The sequence below is a fragment of the Enhydra lutris genome, unplaced genomic scaffold, assembly GCF_002288905.1.
Source record: "Enhydra lutris kenyoni isolate GAN:26980312 unplaced genomic scaffold, ASM228890v2 scaffoldscaffold34, whole genome shotgun sequence".
Taxonomy (NCBI): Eukaryota; Metazoa; Chordata; class Mammalia; order Carnivora; family Mustelidae; genus Enhydra; species Enhydra lutris.
Window position 1 is genome coordinate 25,288,404 of NW_019154118.1, and position 26,001 is coordinate 25,314,404.

Here is a 26,001-nt window from a genome sequence, read left to right on the forward strand (position 1 = left end):
CAAAACCAGAAGGACTGCTTCTGTTTAACCGTGGAAAGATGAAGGCAAGCTAGTGAAAAACTCTAAAAACAAGTGATCAGAATGTATAAAGAGAATTAAGATAACTAAGGTGGCTTCATGGAGGCTAAGAAATTGAAGTTTTAAAAGCTTTAGTACCTTCAGGCAGGGTGAATAAGAAGATGAAATAGTTGAATTTGGCCAAGAGGATATACTTTACATTGTTGTCCAATTTGCTGGCCATTAGCCACATGCAGCTATCTAAATTTAATCAAAACCAAATAAAAATAAAAATTCAAAATTCAGTTCCTTCGTTGTACTGGCCACACTTGAAATACTCAAAAGCCACATATGGTCAGGTGGCTACCATACTGGACAACTAACACATTTCATCATCGTAGAAAGCTCCGGTGGAGTGTGTTTCTGAATGCATCTAGCTGTGCAGAAGAACACAATGGCGAGACAGAGCAGGTTTTCCCTTATACTCGCTCAGGTCGTTGGCGGTGTGTGTCTAACCTCTCCGGCTTGCACTTGGCTCTTCACCGTTGCAGTTCAGCCTCAGCCTCATCCTCTCCTACTTGGACTATTGCAGTGGCTGCCCATCTGCCCCCCAACTTCTGTACTTGCCTCCTTCTAACCTGTTCTTCAGGGGCCAATTTTCCTAGGCCAGCCAGCCCCAGCTCTTGCTGCCCGTCCACTGTGACGGGCACCCGCATGGGGGCCCTTCATGCATCGGCACTCCAGGAAGTGATGTCCTCCTCACTCCCGTTGCCTCCCCCGCACTCACACAGCTCACAAAACAATGCAGACAGAATGGCGACAGTACATTCACGTCCCACACGTGACATCAGAGCGAAAACAATGGCTAATCATCATCCTCTCCCGTGTCTTCTGGTCTGTTAACCAAATCTTTTTCCTTTCCTTCTGCCACTGCTGGGTCCTACTTAATAGTTTGTTACCTTGTATTTAAGCACCGCACCAGCCTGTTAGTCTTCTTACTTTTGCTCTCTCCTCCCACCTTCCACCAGTAGCTCAGTCACATAGCACCATTTCCCCCAGGGCCCTCTCAGACCTACACAAGAGAATGGTTTCTATAATTACAGAGAGTCCTCTGTGACTTGGGGCAGCCCATCTTTCCTGGATCCACCCCCCCCCCCCCCCCCCCCCCTCCTTGCACCCATCATCCTGCCCCTGTATGATCCCCCCCACTTCCCAGGCACACTCATGCATATTCCCTTTCCTTTCCTCTCTGTCGCCGGGCGCGAGGTCACCTTTCAGACCCCCAGGGTCCTCTACCGTTCCTCTAAGAAGATTCAGGAGGAAAGATGTACCAAGCTCAAGGAGGGGAGGCATCACTGTGCGACCAAGGGACACAACGGGCTTGACAGTGACCATGTGGGGAGTCACTAGAAGTTAGATGCACTCCCAGCCCTTACTATTCCATCAAATAAATAACCACGTCTTCAAGATAACGCAGAGTGGCTCAGGGGCCTAAACGAGGCTGCGCAAGAAGACGAGAGTCCAGGGCGGCGAAGGGGATTGTGGGAGCGCCCCCTCTTCGCCCCGCAGGCTCACGGGAAATGTAGTGCAGCTTCGTCCAACATGGCTGCGCCCAGGTGAGGCTGTGCGGGTACCCGCCGCTGCTTTGGGGGACAAACTGGTGAGCCTGGCGAAGGCGGGTTGTCGGCCTGGCGAGAGTCCAGCCTGAGCCGCGGCGGAGATTTGTGGCGGTTCACACTGGCAGGCGGCATGGCTGCAACCCCGCGTTCTCCTGTCGGTCTCTCCCGGGTGGGCCTGAGGCCAGAGCGAGGGCAGGGATGGCTGGAGCGGGCACCTGGGCTGGTCCGTGGGCGGCGGTTCCTGTCGGTGTATGGGGAGCACTTGTGTGTGTTCGGTACGGATGCTCATGTGTGTGTGTCACTCTTCTGTTTCCTTTGGGGTTGGGGACGGGCGATCGCCGCCTGGGGAGGGTTAGTCTGGCGCTGCCCGGGCTTGTCTGACCTGTGCCAATGCAGCGAGGGAAAGGCGCTGTTGGTGGTCTGCGGGGTCACGCGGCTGAATGTTGCTGTGCTAGCGTTTGAGTACTCCCTGAGGCCCTTTGGCCCCTAGGAGTGTCAGTCTGTGGTTTCAGTTGATTTTATTTCACAGATATTTACTGAGTACCTACTGTATGCCAGGCACTCAAGTCTCTGACCTCAAGCCAACGACAGTTTTCTGAGCGAGCCCAACACACAAATGGGTAATTTTAATACAGTCTGAAAACAGCAGAGATAGAGGCACACACAAAGTATTAGTGAAAACATCGATGTGGGTCACTAAGCTCAGAGTTCTGAAGAAGTGGTTTAGGAGATAAGGTAAGGTTGCTTAAGTTTAGTAAGTGCAGGCTTACTCAGTAAACGTTTATTGGGTGACTTTTTGTTGCTAGATCCTGTTCTAGGTGCTGATTGCTCCAGGGTGAATAAGACAGACAAAAATCTCTACTTTCACATAGTATATTTTTTTGTAAGTTAGAGAAGAAAGAGAGAAATCAAATTAATGAGGACATAAGAAAATGTAGAGTAGGTATCCTTCAAAGAATTAAAACAGGCTGATATGACAGGTGATGGGGTCAATTTTTTTTAACCGTTTTAAAATTTTAATTTTCTTTTTTAGTAGGCAATACAGTTTGGATAGCTGCTAAATTCAAATTTATCTACAAGCACAGGAATATTTTCCTATGCTGCATCAGTTCATTATGGACACTCTGGTGTTCAAGGAGGGCAGGATCACACTAGTTTGCCCTTGGGGCAATATCCAATAGGATATGTTGGGGTTAAACTTACTAGCAGAGTCTGTGTAATCTCTAATATCTTGTTCTCCCACAGAGAGTGCGCTTAGATCGTTTTTGATTAGACTGGACTCAGTATGGCGAATGCTCTCTAGTGAACAGTGACCTCACTCCCGTAACATCCCATAACACTCCCACAGCATGGCAAGGAACACCCAAACCTTTGTGCAATAGTAGAGATTTCTTGGCCAGGGAAGTCACCTTGTTAGAAAGGGGGCACCTCCAGAACTCAGCAGCTGGTATCAGCCTATTCCTTGTGTTGAGGTGACTCAGACCTGCTGGGCCTGCACATTGCCAAGTCACAGGCATGGGGAACAAATGAACCTTCGGGGCTATCTGGATTTGTCTTCGAAAAGGAAGAAGGGAAAAAAACAAAACACACTATCATTTGAATTAATAGGATTGTTTTTCACTCAGTATTTCTGATTGAGTTCAGAGTTGCAACTTTTTAAAAATTTTAAAGTATTTTCTAATGCTAATTGTTTGAACTCAAGTAAAACATTTTAAAATTAAAAAAGAAAAGGAAGAAGGTAGAGAAGATGACAGAATGTGATCATGAGGCTCCATCTGCTGGTATGAGGCTCTTACTGTCATACTTTTTAAAAAGATGTTCAGCATCTTTTTCTTATCTCTTCTACTTTGCAGTCTTGGCTCATGTGACATATCAAAAGAAGAATTCTTAGTGTATTTATCCCTTGTTTTTCATTTCACACTGCAAAGATGCCATTCCAAAGATGATGATCTTGAATGGCAGTAAGATAGTTCCTTTGAGGGCCTTCAGCTTTTCTTTATCTCCTTAAACCATTCTGATCCCACTCTTCTGGAAGTTATCAACAATTTATTAATTATATTTAATTCTTTTAACAAATTTATGAGCTAGTGTCAGAAATTAACACAGCCAGACATGAATGTAGTGAAAACAGATTTTATTTAGGAACTACTGACAGTAGGGGAAAGAGCTGAGCTCCCTTCCAGTTTGTGAGAAACGATTTGGGTGTTTTAAAGGTAGAATGGGGTGAGAGGTAGAACAGGGGTTCCACAGAGTCAGAGAAGTAAAAAACCACAAGGGGTTGGTCATTGCAAATGCAATTAGGCCAGCTGTGTTTGCTAGCTAGCAGTTAAAAATAGGATTCTGTCCTGCCACAGAGACTGGGAAACAGAGGCCCTATCCTTCCTGATGATTACATTTCAAAGGGATGGCTCTCAGGTCCTTGAGAAAGATACTTCTTTTTTTCTTTTTCTTTTTTAAGATTTATTTATTCATTTGAGAGAGAGAGAGAGTGCAAGTGCGTTGACTTGTGGGGGGTGGTCAGAGCAAGAGGGAGAATCTCAAGCAGACTCCATGCTTAGCGTGAAGCCCAGTGTAGGGCTCGATCCTGTGACCCCAAGATCATGACCTGAGCTGAAATCAAGAGTTGGTTGCCTGACTGACTGGGCCACCCAGGTGCTCTGAGAGATACTTTTGAGTTGCAAGAGATACATATTCACAATTGTAATCACCTTTTAATAAATGGTCTAAGAAGGGGAGATCAAGGGCCTATTGGCAGGTGTTGCTAGAACAAATAGTAAAATTTCCTGCAGCATTTTTAGTTTTCTCAGGCAGGCATTGTGATGGGGAAGCTGGGGCCCTCCTGGGATGTGGCTTTTTGCCGCTAGAAGCCATGATCCAGTTTGGTCTAGTTTTTTAGTGCAGGGTTTAGGAGGAGTTATGTGCCAAGAGCAGGCACCGTTAGCCCAGTTTCACAGGTGAGGAAACCCAAGCACAGAAGGAAAGAACTCGCACAGGATGGTACAGCTAGTAAGTGGTAGAGCTGAGATTTGAATGTAGAACACTGTGTTATTATACTGTCTCGCAGCACTCATGGAGACCCTGGGGAAACGGTGACAGTTATGACGTGATCTTTGTCCTCAAAGAGCTCACAGTCCAATGGAAGGGGCCAAACATTAGAACAAACAGTTATAATCAGTGCAGTGTCAAAAATATCCCTTCGGAGTGCCTGGGTGGCTCAGTGGGTTAAAGCCTCTGCCTTCGGCTCAGGTCACGACCTCAGGGTCCTGGGATCGAGTCCCGCATCTGGCTTTCTGCTCCGCGGGGAGCCTGCTTCCCCTTCTGTCTCTGCCTGCCTCTCTGCCTACTTGTGATCTCTGTCTGTCAAATAAATAATTAAAAAAAAAAATCCCTTCAGCTGTCTTCCTCCTGTCTAATGACACAGAAAGCTTTCTAACCTGATTTCTCCTTTTAGCCGGCCACTTCTTGCTGTCACCAGCCAGCCAGACCCTGCAACTGTGTATCTCACCAGGGCCCCAGCCCTGTTACAGCCTCAGTCCTACTCATTCTGACTTCCCTTACTCCTCACTGTCTCTCCTCCTGACCCTCTTCTGACTCTCCAGTTTGAGAATGAAGTTGCTGGTCTGTCAGTCACTCGGGCTCTGTCCCATTCGGAAATGATCTGTGTCTCCTCTTTCCCTCACATCTCCGTAGTCACCAAGTCCTACGGAAGGTACTAGAACTTTTCTTTTGTCCTGCCCCGGTCTCTCTCTCTTTTGCTCGGTTGCTGTAGACCCTCCTGCTTCTCGCTTCCCTGCGAAGCCGTCCGGGCGGCCTGCCCTACCGGCCTCAGCTCTGCCCGCACCGACCCTGTGGGTTACTCCCGTAGCTCCTGGCTGTTCTTCCAGGCGACTCAGCATTTTCTCTCTAGACATAAAGATTCGTAATGAGAGTTTTGGCTGTTTATGAGCTGTTTTGGAATACATTTTATTTTACTTCCTTAATTTATTTTGTTTGCTAACTTTGAAGACTTTCAAGTGGGTGCGGAGTGGGATCGGCGGATCAGCCAGTGGTCTCTGCTCTAAACAACGTACGCCTACCTCTCCCTGTCTCGGCCAGATGCTGCCATTTCTGTTTTTAGCTCCTGCTCTTTATTGCCTCACTGGATACCTCCCTTCCAGATGACTCCGTGTTCCTCTTGCCCTTCTGTGCTCAGCTCAAGTCAGCTTCTGTTTTGAAGTTCTCCCAGATTTTTCCTGTTAACAGCGATCTTATTTTTTTTTCTAATTCATGTCACATCGGAAGACTCTGCAGTTAACACTTAATTGTGTCAAGATACGTTATTCTTTCACCGTTTCGTGTTTGTCTGCTTTCCTCAACTAATTTTTAATCTTGTCGAAAGCATGACCTGTGTATTGTAGTTGTAGGCTGCGGAGTGCTGAGACAGTAAATAGGCACGTGTGTATCTGCCCGCTATCACGCATTTATCTTTTCAGCACATTTTTATCGAGCACCTACTATGTCTGACTTTCCTGCTCTCTTGGAGTTTACATCCTGATGGGGAGATTAAGCTATGAAACAAATCATCACAAATTGTGCTAAATTCTGTGACAAATAAATAGGTAACGGCATGATGTAGGGTGTTGATTTGGATAGTGTGAAGGCCTTTGTGGGAAAGGGCTCCATAACTACTTGCTGACTTATATATTTTAGTAGAAGGAAAGCACAGTCCTCTGGGGTTCTGATATCTGTATTTGAAAATTATGGATATAAACATACATAATATGTACAGCTTAAAAAATATTAAAAAACCCTAAATTACCATATGGCTTAAGAAATACCTTTGATGCTTTTGTATGTCTCTTTTGTATCACATTCCTCTCCTCCCGCCAGAAACAACTTCCGTCCTGACTTTCGTGTTTATTATTTCTTTGCATGTTGCTATATGTGTATTTTTAAACAATATATGGCTTACTTTTGGGTTTTGAACTTTATGCAAATAGAACATACCATATATTCTGTAAATTTTTTGTTTCCTTTTTTCTTCCTTTCCTAACCTTATGTTTGTAGAATTTGTCTGCGGCACATTTTACCTAGGACTTCACAAGCTAGGGGATAAGTCACCTGTGGGTAATGTGGTGCCATTACTAGAGCTAAAGCATTGGAACATTTTGTAGAATGCTCGGAGGTGCTCTTGCTTCTTTGATGTTCTTGCTTTTTTGTTACCTTCTTAAATCTCCCTTTGTTGTCCAGACATCAGTTTGTTTTCACTTCTCTTGGTTGGTGGAAAGTCAAATAAGCCTTTTAAAAAATGATCACATAGAAATATTTATAAACTATAGAATATATGAATAGCATCGTTATAACTTCCGTTAGGATTCTTAAAGTTGTCATTTTCTACCTTTTTCTTTTTTCCCCAGTACTGTCATGGACAGCAACCATCACAGTAATTACAAACTCACTAAAACCGAGAAGAAGTTCTTAAGGAAACAGATTAAAGCCAGGCATACTTTGCTGAGACACGAAGGCGTTGAGACAGTGTCCTATGCCACTCAGGTAACCAAAAACTTACTGTTTGAATGTGGCCATGTTAATGTGTCGTCGTCACATTTGTTACTAATTGCTCAGAGAAGAAGGCCGTTCCCCTTCAGTCTTGTGTTATGTCTCTGTTCAGTAAACACACGACAGGACCTACTGACTTTCTATTTTGGGGACATAGTTTGAATTTCTGTTGGCCGTGTGGGTTGACCTGGAGGGAGTGGTGGTGTATGTTAACAGAAACACTGTATGACTGTGTAGAGTTTACAAAGCATCCTTCTGTTCATTATTGTGTTTAATCCCTTTGGAATTCTTACATGAGGGGTTAGAGAACTAAGGCTCTGACAGGTGGTGCGTCCTTTGAGAGAGTGGCTGAACGGTAAATTAAACCTCAGTCTTTTGTATCCTAATGTTCTCTTTCCCCTCTATTCCTAACTCCATTTTTGTTATAAGTATTTTGATTATGTGCTATAAAACAGGTTTAATTTATCAGACCTTATTTACAAAGCCTTTTCATTTTCTAATGGCAATAATTAAATTATATATATTATACTATAATATATATCAGTTATACATATGAGGGACTATGAGACTTCTTGGACTGTGCGTTAAGAAAAACTTAGTTTAACTCTTACCTTTTCCTCTTATTTGGACATGAGCAGTCCCTTTGATCTCAGCTTTCTTTGTAAAGACACAGTATCGTATGTGTTTTTATTCCATTGGATTAGATTCTAGAAGTATGTGACAGTGCTTATTCATTGTTAAAATTCCACATGAATCCAAAGTTGTTGTTGTTGTTGTTGTTGTTGTTGTTGTTTTTTGGGTTCTTAGGGGTAGGAAGGAAGATCAGCCATCATCTAACCAAGGGCCAAACACATGCCCTTGAGAAGGTGAAGCTGGGATTAAAACTTGGGTTTCAGACCAGTGCTCCTCCGTTGTATCATGTTACACTGTCTTCTGTGCTGTGTGATAGTTTTAGAAACGAGTAATCTGTTAAGGGAGATTTATTTATTCACTTATTTATTTAAAGATTTGTTTATTTTAGAGAGAAAGAGAGCAGGGTAGGGGGAGAGGGAGAGGGAGAGGGAGAAAGAGAATCTTAAGCAATCTTAATCTTAATCTCCATGCTCAGCACAGAGCCTGATGTGGGGCTTCGTCTCATGACCCTGAGGTCATGACCTGAGCTGAAATCAAGAGTCAGATGCTTCCCGCCGAGCAGGGAGCCCGATGTAGGGCTTGGTCCCAGGACCCTGGGATCATGATGTGAGCCTAAGGCAGACGGTTAACGACTGAGCCACCCTGGAAGCCTGCTTCTCCCTCTTCCTCTGCTGCTCTGCTGGTTGTGTTCCCTCTCTCGCTGTGTCTCTCTCTGTCAGATAAATAAATAAAATCTTAAAAAAAAAAAAAAAGAGTCAGACACTCAGTCAGTTGAGCTACCCGGATGCCCCTATTGAGGGAGATTTAAATCTAGCAGGTAATAGGCCTGTACTTAGATTAGACACAGTATTAATGACTTCAGAGAATTAAGCCAAATTCCTATAAAGAAGACAGCATACATCATAGATTAGAAGTCATATGACGGCACACACTCTGCTGTTTCTGCCAAGAGCCACCGAGGTTGCGAGACCTTCAGAAGATGAAACTGACATTGTCTCTGTTCTCTTCCCAAATGTAACTTGCTTTCTTTTCCTTCTAGGGTCGTGGAGACAGGTGTAAGGAAAGAAGTGGTTAATGTTTTGTTTTGTTTTGTTTTGCCTCTGAAGCTGTTTCTAGTGGATCTGTTTTTTTAGATTTCTAGAAGCTTTAACCTCACCTTCATGGCTTCCAAATTGTCTTCTTATTTGGGCTTGGTTATTTTTTCTCCACAGTATTTTTACAAGAAAGGAATAAAATTCTAGAAGAACCTCTAATTGCATATTATCTATCCAGGAGAGAACAAATGTTCTTTTCATGATGCGTGCTAAGTATGCGTGCCTTTATGCACATTCGTAGCCATAGTGAGATTTTTTTTAGAGCAGTGGTCCTCAAATTGTCGGGACTGAAGATAACTTAAAAAAAAATTCTGAATTCTTTACTTCATATTGTTGGGAAACTTGCTTGCTCGAACAATTATAAATAAGACACATTCTGCTTTTTATTATATTGTGTGACTCACATACAGTAGGAAATAAATTCCTCCCTTTCCTCCCCTCTGCACTTGTTTTTGTGTGGTTTGCCTTTAGAATTGCCCACAGATCACTTAAACAGCATCCTTGTGGACCATTAGTATTCCTCCAGTCACACCTCACCATGCTCCTCAGTTCTAGAAGGAGTCACGGACCCTTGACATTTATAACACCTTTGCAATTCCTAAGATTTGGGAATATAGAAATATTTTTGTAACTATGGCTGCATGTAACCAAATTATTTTAGTACTTTATAAACCTTGTTGAATGAGGTCCAAGGCAAGCCATCTTAGACTAAATTTTTTATCATGTTTTATATCATCGTATTAGTGTTTTGGTTCATCATGTGTATCTGTGTGTTTGCAAACATATGAAGTATTGGGTCTTCCATGATAGCACAGAGCTTTACTTTTCTTGTCCAGTTTTATAATAAACTATTTAATTCTTTTAAGTCAGGTTTCTAGATATCCCCATTTGGTGTATATGAAACTAATACGTTACATTCTGATCTCCTGCTTTGTATATAAATCAGGGCTTGGCAGAGTATTGTCCCCAGGTCAGATCTGGCTTGTAAGCTAAGAATGAGTTTTACATTTTCAAAGGGTTGTTGAAAATGTAAAAGAGCATGTGACAGAGACTTGACTGAGAAGCCTAAAATATTTACTGTCTGGCTGTTTTCAGAAAAAGTTTGTCAATGCCTGATATAAGCAATAAAACTGATAAGAGTATGCCATCAGTGGTTTACTTCTTTTAGGCTACAAAGTTTTTAGGCGTCATAGATTATAAATTAAAAACCGTAACACTGTGTAAAGTGTTTTATACGAGGTGTTAGGCCATAAGCATCAGAATAAAAATAGGAAACTCCCCGCTCTACCCACCAAACAAATCCCTTCAATAAAATTTAGCACAGGACTGCAAATAATAGGAAGTAAGCATGAAATTTAACTAAGGAAAAAGTTTAATTGCAAAATGACTGAATTACTGAGACACAGAGGAAAATTTTCCTGTTTTATATTCAGTAGAAACTGTAGTAACCTCATATCATGGTTATATCAAGTGTGGTTTCTGGAAACCGACAGAAATAGGTTTGAAACCCAACTCCCCCATCGCTACCGCAACTTAATTTCTCTGCTATTCAGTGTCTACCCTGTGAAGTGGGGCTAATATCATGTACTTTGTAGGCTTTGTTGTGAGGGTTAAGTAGATTAAGGTAGGGATAGTCTGGCAGAAATTAATATGTAACTCCTATTCCTTGTCTTCCGTCTATTTCTCTTTCATTGTGTTAAACTTGTAAGTGGTAATAAATGTGAGATTTTAATTTGTATGTATAGCCATTAAGAAAGGAATATTTTTTACTGCAAAGTCTATTTAAAAATCAGTGTTATTTATATCATAGGTATACTTTTTAATCTGTACTATTTAATAAGTTGGTTTATATACTATGTATGAAATTAGAAAACCAAATAACCACCATAAGGAAACCTTTTTTCCCTATCTCAGGGGACCCTTTTTTCCCCCATCTTGATTACACCTTTGTGGAAATCTTATTTAAAAAGAAAGTTACTTTGTTTCATTTTAACATCTTATTTGAAAATAAATGGATTGATGCTAATTGCTCATGTCTTTTTTCTTCTTCTTCTTTTGTTTTTTCAAAGAATCTGGTTGTTGCCAATGGTGGATTGGGGAACGGTGTGGGCAGGAGCCAGCTGCTCCCCGTGTTAGAGAAGTGTGGCCTGGTGGATGATCTCCTGATGCCCCCTAATAAGCCCTACTCATTTGTGAGATACAGAACTGCAGAAGAAGCCAGGAAAGCCTACGTCACCCTCAACGGAAAAGAAATAGTGGGTGATTTAGGACAAAAGATCATTCTGTACTTGAACTTTGTGGAAAAAGGTATTAGTATATATTAGTATAGTATATTAGTTATCTTTTATTTATTTATTTATTTAAAGATTTTATTTATTTATTTGACAGACGGAGATCACAAGTAGGCAGAGAGGCAGGCAGAGAGATAGAGGTGGAAGCAGGCTCCCTGCTGAGCAGAGAGCCTGATCTGGGGCTTGATCCCAGGACCCTGAGATCATGACCTGAGCTGAAGGCAGAGGCTTTAACCTACTGAGCCACCCACGCGCCCCTACAGGTGTCTTTTAAAAGCAGTCGTTAGTTTTGTGGGAGTTTTCTTTTCATACCCCCATTAGGAGGTTCAGTGATTGTGAAACCAGACAGGAACTCAGTTAAGCAGCCCCTTTTTGTCTCACAGATGCTGCTGACCCACCTCGTGTGTGAGGGCCAGTCGTGGAAGGGACGTGGGTTAGGCATAGCCTGCCTTTAAGGAGCCGGCCCTACTGCCCTCACGGTCTGTTTATTATCCGTGTGACTTATTTTGGAACCCCGCTACCTAATTGTTTTTTTCACAATTTAACATTGGGGATTCAGATTGCCAGTTTTATAGCGTCTACCTGGAAGCTTTTAATTAATCGCTTAAAAATCAGTTGTGATCCGAAGAATTGTGTGCCAGGCTTGCCATTTATGGGGGAAGGAACACCTCCAGCCAGCAGCGATCCCCGAAGCTTTAGAGTGGCCATGTCCAGCAGAACCTTCTGTGATGATGGCAACGTTCATACGTTCACAGGCGCACTGTCCAACGTGATTGTGTGTGGCGGAACTGGTTTTTTAATTTACTTTTATTTAAGGAAATATAAATAAAATCTTTGTAGACTGATATACAGAACTGCTACAGAGATTATTACATCTTTTCACCACTGTCCCATGGAAATAAGATGTACTGAGATGAACTCTGATGTAGACATCTGGTCCCCCATTATACTCATTTGCCATCTATTTAGGCAACTTAATATTTTGTTCAGATACCCCGGGGATGGGTAGGCGATAATCTGACCGAGTTTATGTTTTTGTAAAATAAGACTCAGGAAACTTTTAAAGACTTTATAAAGATATATTTTAAGAGTTAGAATTCTCAGTATCTGTATGTATTTAATTTAAAATATGACATAAGCTTTAGATTTTAAAAACTCTGTTATCTCTGTATTGCATGTGTTTATGACCAGCTTTTGAAAACTGAATGGTTTGGGGGCGCCTGGATGGCTCAGTGGGTTAAAGCCTCTGCCTTCGGCTCAGGTCATGATCCCAGGGTCCTGGGATCAAGCCCCATATCGGGCTCTCTGCTCAGTGGGGAGCCTGCTTCCTCCTCTCTCTGTGCCTGCCTCTCTGCCTACTTGTGATCTCTGTCTGTGAAATAAATAAATAAAATCTGGGGGAAAAAAATTGAATGGTTTGGGAGTAATTTTTTTTTAAAGATTTTATTTATTTATTTGACACAGAGACACAGTGAGAGAGGGAACACAATCGGGGGAGTGGGAGAGGGTGAAGTAGGTTTCCTGCTGAGCAGGGAGTCCCATGTGGGGCTGTATCCCAGGACCCTGGGATCATGAGAAAGTACTGTCCTTCGGTTTTCCTGTAGTCAGTATGTTAAAGGCTCTGTAAGAAATTGCACAGAGTTCTGGACTGTACCTTATTTGAAATCCCACATTAGATCCAGATGTATTTCCAAGGCTGTTGTTAGGAAATAAATCTTAGTAGAAACAAAGAGAGAACAGAACTGTGTCACAAGTGTTTTGATACTGATTTCGATAATTACTACCAGAGAGCCACTGAGTAAGAAATACAAGGGGGTATTTCTCATTCTATTTTTTTAAAACTATTTTTAGGAAACTAAGTATGAATTACTTGTACTGTAAATTGCCTGTCTTTAAGTAATTTTCCCCAAAGCTTTTCTTACATAATTTGAATAAGTAATGTAACCCCTGACATGTAGTAAACACTTGGTAAATATTTATCAGGCGATTCACTATTTGTGTTTCTGAAACAATAATAAAATCTAGTAGACATTTATATTATTATTTTTGTGAATTTTTATGTTAAATGATTCAAGATCGAAAACTCTTCAGTAGAAATATTTTAGAGATCCCATCTGTAGCATGAACAATGAGCTCTCTAATGATAATTGAATTGCATTATTCCCTTTAATTATAAATCCGTTCTTCTTTTTCTTTCACTGCTACACCTATCTTAAACTTTGAAGGGCACAGGGATTCCAAAATTATTTTAATATAAACCGAATAATTCTTCATAGGATGATATTTTTATTTCTTTAGAATACGTTTTTTGTTGTTTTAGCTTTTCCTGTTACTGGACCATAGCTAGTATCAAGAATTTACGGGCAGGGTGCCTGGGTGGCTCAGTAGGTTAAGCGTCTGCCTTCGGCTCAGGTCACGATCCCACGGTCCTGAGATCAAGTTCCACATCTGGCTCCCTGCTCTGCGGGAAGCTAGCTTCTCCCTAAGGGCAAAAATGAGCATTTAAATTTTTGTTTTCGATATTTAGAGACAGTCTGGCTTTTTAATAGAGTGGCAAACTGTAGATACTATGACAAACCTTGTTTCTTAGTAAGATTTAAAAAGTAGCTCAGTTGTGTTCCAATAATATTTAAGTAAACACTTTTTTATTTGCTGTTGGCTAACTGTGGTGGATACACTGTACCATAATTTTTATCTTGGTTTTCATTTTTGTATTTTCCTATGTCATGTGCCTTTAGCGTTCTTATTTCTGAATATGAGGATTGGGAACTTTATGAACTGGTAAATGGCCTCTGGACAGAATTATTTGTGTTTAGGAACTTTAAGTTCTGTCTGTGACTGTTTTGTTTTTGTTTCCCAAGCACAATGGAAAGAGATGGGGCTTCAGGCCTTACCTCCAGGCCTCATGGTAGTAGAAGAAATTATTTCTTCTGAGGATGAGAAAATGCTTTTGGAAAGCGTTAACTGGGCAGAGGATATAGACGATCAAAATGGTAAGAAAAACTTCTAAAATATGATATTTAAATGTCTCTGCAAAATGGCATGTTAGTGCTTCTCCTTTCCTCTTCCTCCTTTGCTTTATTAAAATTTCTAATATTTCCTCAAAATTACTTGAAGTAGCCTAGATCTAATATTAGGCAAGTCATGCCAACATTTCTTAAGGGCATTAATAATAAATGACATTTATATAGTTATCAATTTTAACCTCTAAATTAATTAATATTCATTAGCTAACATTTGTAGAGCCAACATTGGTAAGCCCTTTCACGTACATTATCTTCTTTGATCCTGTCCCCCCAAACCCCCACAGGGCACATTTCCAGTTGGGATCAGCGGCTCAGTACCTTGCTGCCTCAATGCAGTGAGAGCCTCTTGGAGATTTTTGCAAATGAGAGTTCCTCTGACTCTTCCCAGATCATAAACAGTCTTGTGAGTGGCAGCATCCGTAGTTGACTCTTCCGGGTTGATGGGATGAAACTCCAAGGCTTTGTAACCATTTTAGATTGAAAAGAACTACAGAGATGAGGTAGAATGGTTAATTTTTTATTTTTATTTTTATTTTTTTGAGAGATTTTATTTATTTATTTTGCAGATTGAGAGAGATCACAGTAGGCAGAGAGGCAGGCAGAGAGAGAGAGAGAGGAGGAAGCAGGCTCCCTGCCGAGCAGAGAGCCCTGATACGGGACTGGATCCCGGGACCCTGAGACATGACCTAAGCCAAAGGCAGAGGCTTAACCCACTGACCCACCCAGGTGCCCAGAATGGTTAATTTTTTAAAGATAATCCAGTAGTTATCAAAAATTACCATTCCTAAAAGAATCCTGACTCACAATTTTGACTTTGAAATAGACAAAGGAATGCAAATATTTTTCTCTCAAATAGTTTCCTTTTTTTTCTTCATTTAGTTCAAAAATCCTTGAAGCACAGGAGGGTAAAGCATTTTGGTTATGAATTCCACTATGAGAACAACAACATAGATAAAGACAAGCCATTACCTGGGGGTAAGTAATTGCTAGGAAACCACAAATGCTGGCTCAGGAAAGAAAGATTTAATGTACTGGAAGTATGTCATAGTGTGTTTCGTTTGCTGTTTCTAGGTACACTGTTGAAATAGTTGATTAAAGTTAAAATATTTACATTACATTCATAGTGAGCTTTTGTGAAAACTGGATACGTGTAGCTAAGGCTAAAGTTCCTCCTGAACACCATCCTCACTCCCACACTTCTCAGAAGCAGTACTGTTAACAGGTGAGGACACTTGCTGTAACAAAGGAGTTTACGTCCCTGCAGAGAGACTGTAAAAGTGTGTAGTCGTAAACACATAGTGTTAGAGTGTGTGTTACATGTTCACATCTCACGTGGATGCCTCCAGCTTGTTCTTCTCCCTTTATTAAATGTTTGGGAGATCTGCCGTGAGTTTTCATTGTGTGCATTGTTCCGCAGTGGCTTACTCAGTTAGTTCCCTGTTGGTAGACACTTAGCTTATTTCTAGTTTTTAACTTTATAAGGGCTGCTGTGCATGTCTTTGTGTATATCTCTTAGGCAGTAAGCAAGAATTTCTCAAGGGAGACTGCTAAGTAGTAGAATCGTTATGTCAAAGCTGTGTTCATTTAAAAATGTTAACAGATACTGAAAAACTGCCCCCAACTCAGCTGTATCGACATGGTTCTTACCCAGTGTGTACCTCCTTCCCCCCACCTATGCCAATATGTGATACAATAAAACTTAACTTTATAATTTCCCGATTACTAATGAGGTTGGCCATTTTTATTTACCTTTCTGTGAATTTCCCTTCATATCCTTTGCCAGTTTTTGCTACTGGGTTGACTAATTAATAAGATTTTATTGTATGATCTGTAAATTAAACGTTTGGTAGGGTTGTGTGGGAGTTATGTTTATTTGTATGACTTTAATCTTATTGAAAGCTTACTTTCCCTCATAAAATAATATTTTTGACTTCAGTGAAAGTAAGTTAGTTTTACTTTGAAAACTATTTTATGTTTTTGTTTTTGTTTTTTAAATATTTAGTTTTTTGAGTACTGTCTGTACCAAACATGGGGCTCAGTGGGGCTCAAACTCATAGCCTGAGATCAAGAGTCACATATTCCTCAGACTGAGCTAGCCAGGCATCCCCAAAACTGTGTATTTTACAAGGAAATAATTTAGGGGTGTCTGGCTGGCTCAGTTGGAAGAAGGAGCGACTCTTGATCTTGGGGTCATCAGTTCAAGCCCCACATTGGGTGTGGAGATTGCTTAAATAAATAGAAAATTAAAAAAAAAAAGGAATAAATAAGTTAAATTTAAATTTAATTTTATAAAGTGGAATAATTTAAAATAGCAAGAAAGAGTGGTCAGCCTAATTTCCAGTATATAATAGTAAATTTCATAATCTTATTGCTGTTTTACAAAATGCCAAAATTGTGAGCAAAATTTTTCTTTTGGATATTTTGTTTCACTAAAAATCGATAAAATAACTTTAAAGATTCTGAAGGTTTCGTTTTTATTTTGCTTTGCCTTATCGGTTTATTGTTATATTTAGATCTTGACTGCTAAATAAAAGCTGTGATATTTTTCACAGTGGCTTTTCTAATTTTTTTTTTTAAGATTTTATCTATTTATATGACAGAGATCACAAGTAGGCAGAGAGGTAGGCAGAGAGAGAGTGGGGAGCAGGCTCCCTGCTGAGCAGAGATGCTGGGCTCGATCCCAGGACTCTGAGATCGTGACCTGAGCTGAAGGCAGAGGCTTTAACCCACTGAGCCACCCAGGCTTTTCTAATTCTTGAGTAAAACATGCAAAGTAAATATTTTAATGTTTCATCGTTATAATTACTGACATCAGGTCTTCCTGGCATTTGGGATAGCATTCTGGAGAAGTGGTTGAAGGAAGGTTTCATTAAACACAAACCTGATCAACTGACTGTTAACCAGTATGAGCCTGGACATGGTGAGTATTTTATTTCCACCTTGCAATCATATATTTCATGACTAAGTAGATTCCTTAACTCTCTAAAATCAAAGGTATGATTTTTTAGGGTAAACTAACTCTTCGCATTAATTTGCTTGTGTCTGTTACCTGTGTTGGCTGTTTAATCCCCTGCAGATCTGCACGTTAATCCCTTGAGGAATTTGTGTCTCAAAGTGTAGATAAGCAGACTGGCCCCATCGCTGTCTGTAGTCTTTTTTGTTTGTCTCAGCATTTCATTCGGAGATGGGGGAGGAGACTGTTGCGAAGACACATGATGCCCGTGTGGTGGGATACCCAGAAGAAGGCTGCTTGGCTGGATGCTTTTGCTCTTGCTCTTCCTTCCTTCTCCTCTGAGAGTGTGACGACAGTTCTAGGATGATATGTTAGTAAAAGTCTTTAGGCTCCTGAGTTTTTTTGCACTTTTTAGCAGCATCTCCTTGGGGTATTTGTAGCAGTGAAATGCTCTTCAGGATTTTAGCAATGGCAGACATCATGGGGTTTGGGGTTTTTCCTGCTTTTATCACAATGTATTGTAATTACTTATGTACCTGCCAGTCTTTCTGTTGGTGTGTGTGCTCCCTGGGGACAGGGCTCTGTCTTCCTGCTTTATATACTCCTGCCACGCAGCAAAGTCCTTCGTCTTGGGAGATGCTCAGTGAAGGTAGTTGAGCAGTTGATGTCGGAATGATGCGTGTGTCTAGTCTTCACACCCGGCTCTTGCTTGTGTTCTGCTTGTGCTTGGGAATCCCGTGTTCACGGGCAAACAGAACTTTGGCATTGATCTGCCACGCATTCTCTTGGGCTGGGATTGGGCGAATGCCCCAGGTAAGCAGCGACTCGCATCTGGGTTTCAGAGCGGAACTAGTGGCTCTTCGCCGTGAAGTGGAGAAATTTTCCGTTCAGGTTTGGTCTGATGTCCTGGAGTCGCATTCACCCTCGGCGTTTGCTTTTCACTAAATGACGGTACCTTCCTGAGAGCAGCAGTGTTCTCCCCGGTATAGTGTGAGGCTGTGTGTGTCTTCAATCTACTGAAAGGACAAATGAAATGACCTATTATTTTATTTTCTGTCCCAGGAATTCCTGCTCATATTGACACACATTCTGCTTTTGAGGATGAGATTGTTTCTCTCAGTTTGGGGTCAGAGGTAAATGTTCAAACATTTTCATTAGCTGTCAACAACTCTTACCGTATACGATGCTGTTTCACGGGATTTCCCACACTTCTTAAGTAAAATGAGGTAGGATTTAAACCTAAGTAAAGGTGCTAATAGCACCTTTATATCTTATAGAATATAAAGTGATCATAGACTCTTCTTTCAGGTGTCTGAAGTTTTATGCATCAGCTGATCAGATGGTAGGAAAACCCCTGTGTTTTTCACATATTTTTACACGTTTCGCTTGTAGCTGGTGAAGACTAGCCAGACTACCCTCCTGACGTGCAGCAGTGCCACCTAGTGGCAACAGATGGTGGCTGCGCGCCACAGAAAACGGAACACAAAACTAAAATGTGTGTCCAGAGTTTTGATACTTTTTCACATATATTATTACCTGATTCATTCCCTTCAGAAACTCTGAGAAGTCCACGATAATATGCTGATTTTTACAGACGAAGAATATGAGGTTCACGTTTATTCATCGACTTGTTTGTATAACTGCACTTTCCTTGAACTGCTCAAGAAGATAGAAAAAGCATGATTTAAAGGGATGGGTGCAAACTGCAGGTAGAATTTTAGTTAGAAATCAGAATTTTAAGTCCAGAAGAACCTTTAAAATATCAGGTCCTCTAATCTAACCAGAGGTTGCTTCAAAATCTGATCTTGTTCCTAGAGGCGAATACTGTTTCCTAGGTTGTGTTGTTTTGTTTTGTTTTGCCTTTGTGTAGTCCCTATCACTAGGTTTTTGGTGCTTTGGTTTTTTAACTGATGCTGAACTCATGTGATGATGGCAGTGCTGTGACGTGAGAGTTAGTACTCTTTGATGTGTCCTGTCACCCACATGTGTGGATTTTTATTAAATGCTTTATAAATAAGGAGGACGGGTAGGAAAAACAAAGAACTCTTCTCTGTCTGGCTTGTTTTTATTTTACCTGTTATCCTGGCTTGTGGCTTTAGGGGATCCATAAAGAACGTCTTTGTCTTTTCCTCTCAACTGTCTAACCAGCTGAGAAAGGAGACACAGCTGGAGATGAGAGTGTCGGCTTTACTACTGAGAAAACATGGCAGAGAATGGCTTTAGATCTGTAGCCAAGTGGACATATTAATACTTGAATTAAAGTGACTTGTTGTGCTTGTCACCAGTGCAGCCGGACAGCTGGAGACCTTGCTCGTGGAGGCAAGAGCTTCCTCTCTAACAGGACATGAAGGAGCACATATTAGGTTCTGCAGCCCGCGTAGATCTGAAAAAGAGAGCGAGTGAAGAGCTCAGCCGAGCGAGCGTGGCCCCAGGCTAGCCACTGCCCCGAGCCAGGCCCTTTCTCCTGGGCAGTTAAAAGTGAACGGGTGGCGGGGGCGCCTGGATGGCTCACTAGGTTCCGGGACCAACCCTTGATTTCAGCTCAGGTCATGATCTCAGTCAGGGTTGTAGCTCGAGCCCTGAGTTGGGACAGTCGACAGCGATTCTGCTGCTGGAGATTTTCTCCCTCTGCCCCTCCCCCTGGTCACATGCATGCACTTGTGCTCTCTCTCTCCCTCTCTCTCTCTCTCTCTCTAAAAAAAAAAAAAAAAAAAAGAGTGAAGGAGTAGAGAAAAGCCAGGTATGTTGTTCCTTTGCTTTTACTCTGGTGGAAAATTCTGCCCCACCTACGGAAATACGAGGAGTGAAACTAAATGTTCCTCCACAACTGGAAGTCATAAAGAAGGGAAAACGTGCCCTTTACCTGCACTGATAACACGCTGCAATTGTCACCTCCACTTGGTGTCTTTGAAGGCACATAATTTTTAGCCGCTAATTTGAATGATGGGGTTCTTGGCTAAAGCCGCCTTTGTCGTAGCAGGAAAGCATGCATGTTACGCCTTGTGACAAGACCAATAGATTTTCTTGTTAAGAGGTGGTTTTTGATGGGTAGCCAATCTTTGTAATTTTGGGGAAATATATTTACTGGACATGTAAGTGTATCATGATATTTAAAAAGTTGACTGTATTTGGAGCCCTTTGTTTCGTATGTAAAATGGGATTAACATTAGCTCTTGTCTGGTGGAAGGATTGTGAGTTAACTCTGTAAACTGTTTTCTAACTCAGAGCGGTTCATACGTGCAGACTTACTAAGGTAAGGTGCTTCTTTGGTCCCTTCCTGAAAGGTTTCACTTCTGTAACAGAGGGAAGATCACATTCCCATGGCCTCAAAAATAAGATTTCCGGTGGTCCCCAGAAAGGTGGCTTTCACCTTTTCTTCTTGCATTTACCCACCTTTGCACCTGTTCTGTTTGCTTTTGACACTGTAGTTGTTTGCACTCTCTTCTGGCTCTGTGCCCCAGACCTAGAACCTGTCTCCCAGACTTCTGTCCCTTTTTCTTTATTTCTTTGACAGCCTTAATTGTTGTAAGAAATTTACTATAGGATCTACTCCAGCTTCCATCTCATTGTAATAATTTGTCAGTGGCACCATTGTTTTTAGTGTTTTGTTTCTCATTAGCTAAAATCCTTGAGATTATACTTAACTCTCTTTTTTTTTTTTTTTGGTAAGATTTTATTTATTTATTTGACAGAATGAGATCACAAGTAGGCAGAGAGGCAGGCAGAGAGAGAGAGAGAGAGGAGGAAGCAGGCTCCCTGTGGAGCAGAGAGCCCGATGCGGGGCTTTGATCCCAGGACCCTGGAATCATGACCTGAGCCGAAGGCAGAGGCTTTAACCCACTGAGCCACCCAGGCGCCCCTATACTTAACTCTTTACTTGCTTCCTTTTCCTCGAAAATTTCTGAGAACTCCTAATTTCTTTTATTGAGTATAATTGACACATAATATTATATTGATTTCAGGTATAACAGTGATTTGAAATGTATATACGCTACAAAATGATCACCATAACAAGTCTGGTTACCTTCTGTCACCCTACAAAGTTAATACACATTACATCAAAATTCACGGAGAGACTGACCAAAGGGTTACCACAATGAGCACTGATAGTTGCGAGTTTAAAAACAGAGATATTTGAAGAAGTAGTAATTTTATAAGAAGTTGGTTTGTCAGTAAATATTTTTTATTATGATTTTTGCAACTGAGTGGGGTGAGCAATTGGGTATCTAAGGCTTTGTCTGTTGAATGCCTGCTGGAGGGCTCCGAATTCATTACATTACTTGTTCCCTCTCCAGGCTCATGCTTTTGGCAAATAGTTACTAAGTCCAGCTTGATCTTCTGAAATATATGGTACTGAGTAAAAATTTTTTGTGAAATGTTTTGAGCGACTCAGTTTCTCTGTTGCCAGCTGAGTAGTTTTGTAGATTCTGTGGTTTTTTCCAAACTCTGTATATTTTGCCCCAGAGATGTTCTGATGCTGGAGTGATTCTCATCGCGTCCTGTATGTCAGGGATGACTCATAGGGTACTTCTCTTGCAGAAGTGTGTTGCTTTAACAGACAAATGTTCCCGTGTTTTCTGATCCTCAGCACAAATTGGGGGAAGAAAACAAAGATACTTTGTTGATGGGGCTTGAAACAACTAACACAATCTGGACCCTCAGCATCCTGACCTCATCTTAGCCTCAAATTCAGCCTCAGAATGTGTATGTATAAGCAACATTTATAGCCTCAGAAGCCACGCAGTTTCTTCTTATTTTTATCTTGCTTCCAGGCCCCAGACTTTATTCTTCTGCGAGTTCTTAGAATATTTACATTTTCTAAAGTTCTGTCAAATAAATTGTGTCTGCTGTGTAGCTCCTTTCTCCCTTCTCGGTCCTTAAAACTTGTTTGTGATATTTTCCATCATCTCTGTAATGCTCTCAGCATTGAAAGGATGACGATCTGCCATCCAAGTGGGTATATACTTGGGCCCCTGAGTTGGTGTGGGTGTGGGAGTGCGTGCGCAGGGACGCCGTAGCGGCAGCTGTGGTGTGGCTGTGTATGTGGGCGGAGGTGCCTCGGGCCACGTCTTGGTTTCCCTTTGATCCAGTGTGTCCTTAACATTCAGAACTAACGTGGACAAGTGGATCTGGTTTGTGAGCCAGAGGAGATGCTTTACCTGACTTGGTCGTGTTTGTTTTTATACCGTGAATTCTGTTTTCACTTAAGCACTTCCCCTACTAACTTATGTTCTGAAGATTCCAATTTTTGTGTAATTTTCTTATCTTTCAAGATATCTTGGAAGCCAAAATCCCCTTTTGTGTATGGGGCAAATGAGAGTCTGCTGACGATTCTTCCAGTGCCCTCCTCCTGCCCTTTGTATGCTGCAGGACCCACGTCACCCTTACAGTGAGGAGAACGGCAAGAGATAGGCCTGTTCCAGGGCCAGTAATCTGCTAAAAATAATCTATTTCACAGAGTGACATCATGAACTAGAACATTTTGTTGTATTTGGAGCCTTCCAAGTACCAATTCTTTTATCTTTTCAGGTAGAATTTGTACATTTACTTTGTAGCAAGACAGCAGCATTGTATCACTGCAGGTATGTAGAACTAGAATGAAATTTGTCAGTTGAGGGCAGAAAGCTACAATAGAGGCCTGTTTAGGAGACGCAGTAGAAACTGGTGATTGGCTGTTAACTAAGAGGTCACTTGAATTTGGGGATAATAATAATAAAAGATACATATGTATTACAAACACTGTGTTTTAGCCTACCTGTAAATTCACTCACCAGTATTTTGATGTGGGGCTCTTCTTTCTGGGATGGTCCACAGCCTGCCTTGTCTTTCCAGCTTTCATTTCTTTAAGGTGAAGCAAAAACTTAAGATACCTGTGACATCTGAGCGATTATATTTCCAAGATTTTATTAGTGAATTATCACATCTATTACAACAATTCATTATTTTGTTTACTTGTATTGAGTCTTTTAGGAGCATTCAACCTTATGTATAGAGAAGAAAATTCTGTCTTTTCCTTTGTCAATTTCATTGGTTTCCATAATCTATCATTAAGTAACTGCAAAATAAATGTGGACGGCACTGAGTGCTTGACTTGTTAAGTATGTAGCTCAGGTGGTGAGAGTGGAAATGCATGAAGGTGTTGGAGAGTTGCCTGTGATTTGGGGCCTGAGCATGCCTTCCAGAAGGAATGCAGCATCTCGGTTGGCTAAATAGGTGTCTCTTAAAAGAGCTTTTATTTCTGTGACCTGCAGGATACAGAAATATTTCCAGCCTTGATTCCCTGTTGCCCACCTCTGACTTTGGACCTGAACATCCAACTCTTTAAAAGACATTTTCTTTTTTTTAAGTCTGAACTCATCTTTGTTTTCAGCCGTTTACCACCCACTGCTCTTCTCCCCTACAAAACAAAATGAACTTTTGCTCTTCCTGAGTTTCCTGCTCTGTTTAATTGTCCACCAGTGGATTAATTTAGAACCTGGGAAATAGGTGGTTTTTTTGTTTTGTTTTGTTTTTAGGATTTTATTTATGAGTGAGAGTGAGAGAGCATGAGCTGGGGGGAGGGGCAGAGGCAGAGGGAGAAGCAGACTTCCCGCTGAGCAGGGAACCCCACATGGGGCGGCAGCCCAGGATGCCGAAAACAGCTGCTTAACTTGAGCTACCCAGGCTCCCCAAGAACCTGGGAAATAGTCTTGACATACATTTTTAGGATAGTGAATTTTGCTTTCAGGTACTGTTTTAACTACATCCGCCAATATTTTCTTGGAAAAACAGTTCCTTGTGGCATAATTGTCATGCACTAAACTGCAGGTGTTAAAATAGGTGCTCATGGGGCACCTGGATGGCTCAGTCTAAGTGTCTGCCTTGGCTCAGGTCATGATCCCAGAGTCCTGGGATCAAGCCGCACATTGGGCTCTCTGCACAGCGGGAAGCCTGCTTCTCCCGCTCCTGCTCCCCCTACTTGTGTTCCCTCTCTCTCTCTCTCTCTCTCTCTCTGTCAAATAAATAAATAAATAAATAAATAAATAAAAATCTTAACAAAAAAATAAAATAGATGCTCATGAAAGCTTCATGGCTTTCAAGATGTTGAATGTGTCCATCATCCCCAGAAGTTTCCTTATCTCCTCCTGGTCCTCAACACCTTACATCATGACTATTTTCCAGAGTCTCTCATATGGGAAGATGTACTCTTTGCTGTATGGCTTCTTTCACTCAACATAATTACCTGAGATGCATTCAAAGTCCAAACTTATTTGGTATCTTTTTTTGCTGAATAGTATAAGAACTTCAGAAGTCCTTAACTCCGTTACTCCCTGATAATTTATATCCTTTTATTATTGTGTATTTGAATTCTCTTACATTTTTTTTAGATACTTCTCTGGCAGTTACAGTCTGTGTTCACTTAGACATATTGTTTTTGTTGCTTTTCATTCTTTTATGTCACACCTTCCGTCTGGGATCGTTTTTCTTTTACTTTTCTTTTTTTTTTTTTTTAAAGATTTTATTTATTTATTTGACAGACAGAAATCACAAGTAGACAGAGAGGCAGACAGAGAGAGAGAGGAGGAAGCAGGCTTCCTGCTGAGCAGAGAGCCCGATGCGGGGCTCGATCCCAGGACCCTGAGATCATGACCTGAGCCGAAGGCAGAGGCTTTAACCCACTGAGCCACCCAGGCGCCCCTCGTTTTTCTTTTATATAATGCAGCACCCTTGACATTCCTTTAGTCCAGGTCTGCTGCTGGCCACTCTCTTTCTCCCTCCCTCCCTTTCCTTCTTTCTTTCTTTCCTTCCTTCCTTCCTTCTTTCTTTCGTAGCCATTCTAAGAGTGGTAAGGTGCTATCTTATTATGGTACCTGTGGAAAAGTACTATCCTAAATACGTTTTTCTTTATAAGGAGTGATCTAGGGCTAGAGATGTATTCATGACTATTATCATTCTTTTTACTTTAGCTGTCTGATTTTGGTTACCTGTGTATATGAATCTGTTAATTTATTTTGCTTAAGGAGGAAAGCTCAGAAAATAAATAAATGGAATTTAGGAAGCCTTCTGTCCAAAAATGTGAGGCATATTGCCCTGTTCTTTTCACATAAATTGTTTTTGATGAATTTATTCATTAATTTATTCATCCAAAAATACTTGTTGATTATAATCTGCTAGACAGACTCTAATAAGTAAATAAGGATAAAATCTCAAAAACTGTTTTTTAAAGCTAAAATGTTTCATTACCTTTGGAGCTTTGTCTTATATAAAATAAAACTTATTTTTACTGAAGTAGTTTGTGATAGACTCTTGTTTTTGGAGTCCAGTTTTAGGTGATGTGGTTTTTCACTTCACAGTTCCTACAGAGGAATAAAGCCACAGTGTGATAAATGAAAGCAGATAGCAAGTGGTCTCAGTGCAAAGCATAAACATAATTATATTATAGGCTTTTTTTTTTTTTTAAGATTTTATTTATTTGAGAGAGAGACAGAAGGAGCAGGGAGAGAGGGGCAGAGGGAGAAGCAGAGGCCCATTGATCAAGCCCTATGTGGGGCTTATCCCAAGACCCTGAGATCACTGAAGTCAGATGCTTAACCAAATAAGCCATCCAGGTGCCCCGATATTGTAAGCATTTGTAAGCTAAGCATTTATAATATGGGATATTCGGTGGTGGCTAAAGTGCCCCCAGTTTAGCATCTTTTCTTTTTCAGGCTTATTTTTCTGTTATGCAAGGTTTCCTTTGCTCTCTTTTGTGCCTTTTGCAAATGTGTTTCGACCATTAAACTAAAAAATACTTCCTCTTGTTTTACATTCTACTTGAGCTCAGCCGGATAAAACAGTTCAAAATCACGTGTATTTGGGGGTGGAGATGTG

At 41.2% G+C, this 26,001-nt stretch overlaps 1 protein-coding gene across 1 annotated transcript in view; it reads left to right on the forward strand.

The window, feature by feature from the left end:
- Positions 1 to 1,591: 1,591 nt before the first annotated feature.
- LOC111153767 (alkB homolog 8, tRNA methyltransferase) overlaps positions 1,592 to 26,001 on the forward strand; it is a 57,295-nt gene continuing 32,885 nt past the window's right edge. Inside the window, exons 1-7 of the mRNA XM_022512990.1 lie at positions 1,592 to 1,613; positions 7,013 to 7,148; positions 10,951 to 11,188; positions 14,034 to 14,165; positions 15,078 to 15,173; positions 17,014 to 17,118; positions 18,214 to 18,284. Of these exons, the coding sequence (XP_022368698.1) occupies positions 1,600 to 1,613; positions 7,013 to 7,148; positions 10,951 to 11,188; positions 14,034 to 14,165; positions 15,078 to 15,173; positions 17,014 to 17,118; positions 18,214 to 18,284 (792 nt within the window). The 5' untranslated portion in view covers positions 1,592 to 1,599. The remainder of the gene's footprint in view (positions 1,614 to 7,012; positions 7,149 to 10,950; positions 11,189 to 14,033; positions 14,166 to 15,077; positions 15,174 to 17,013; positions 17,119 to 18,213; positions 18,285 to 26,001) is intronic.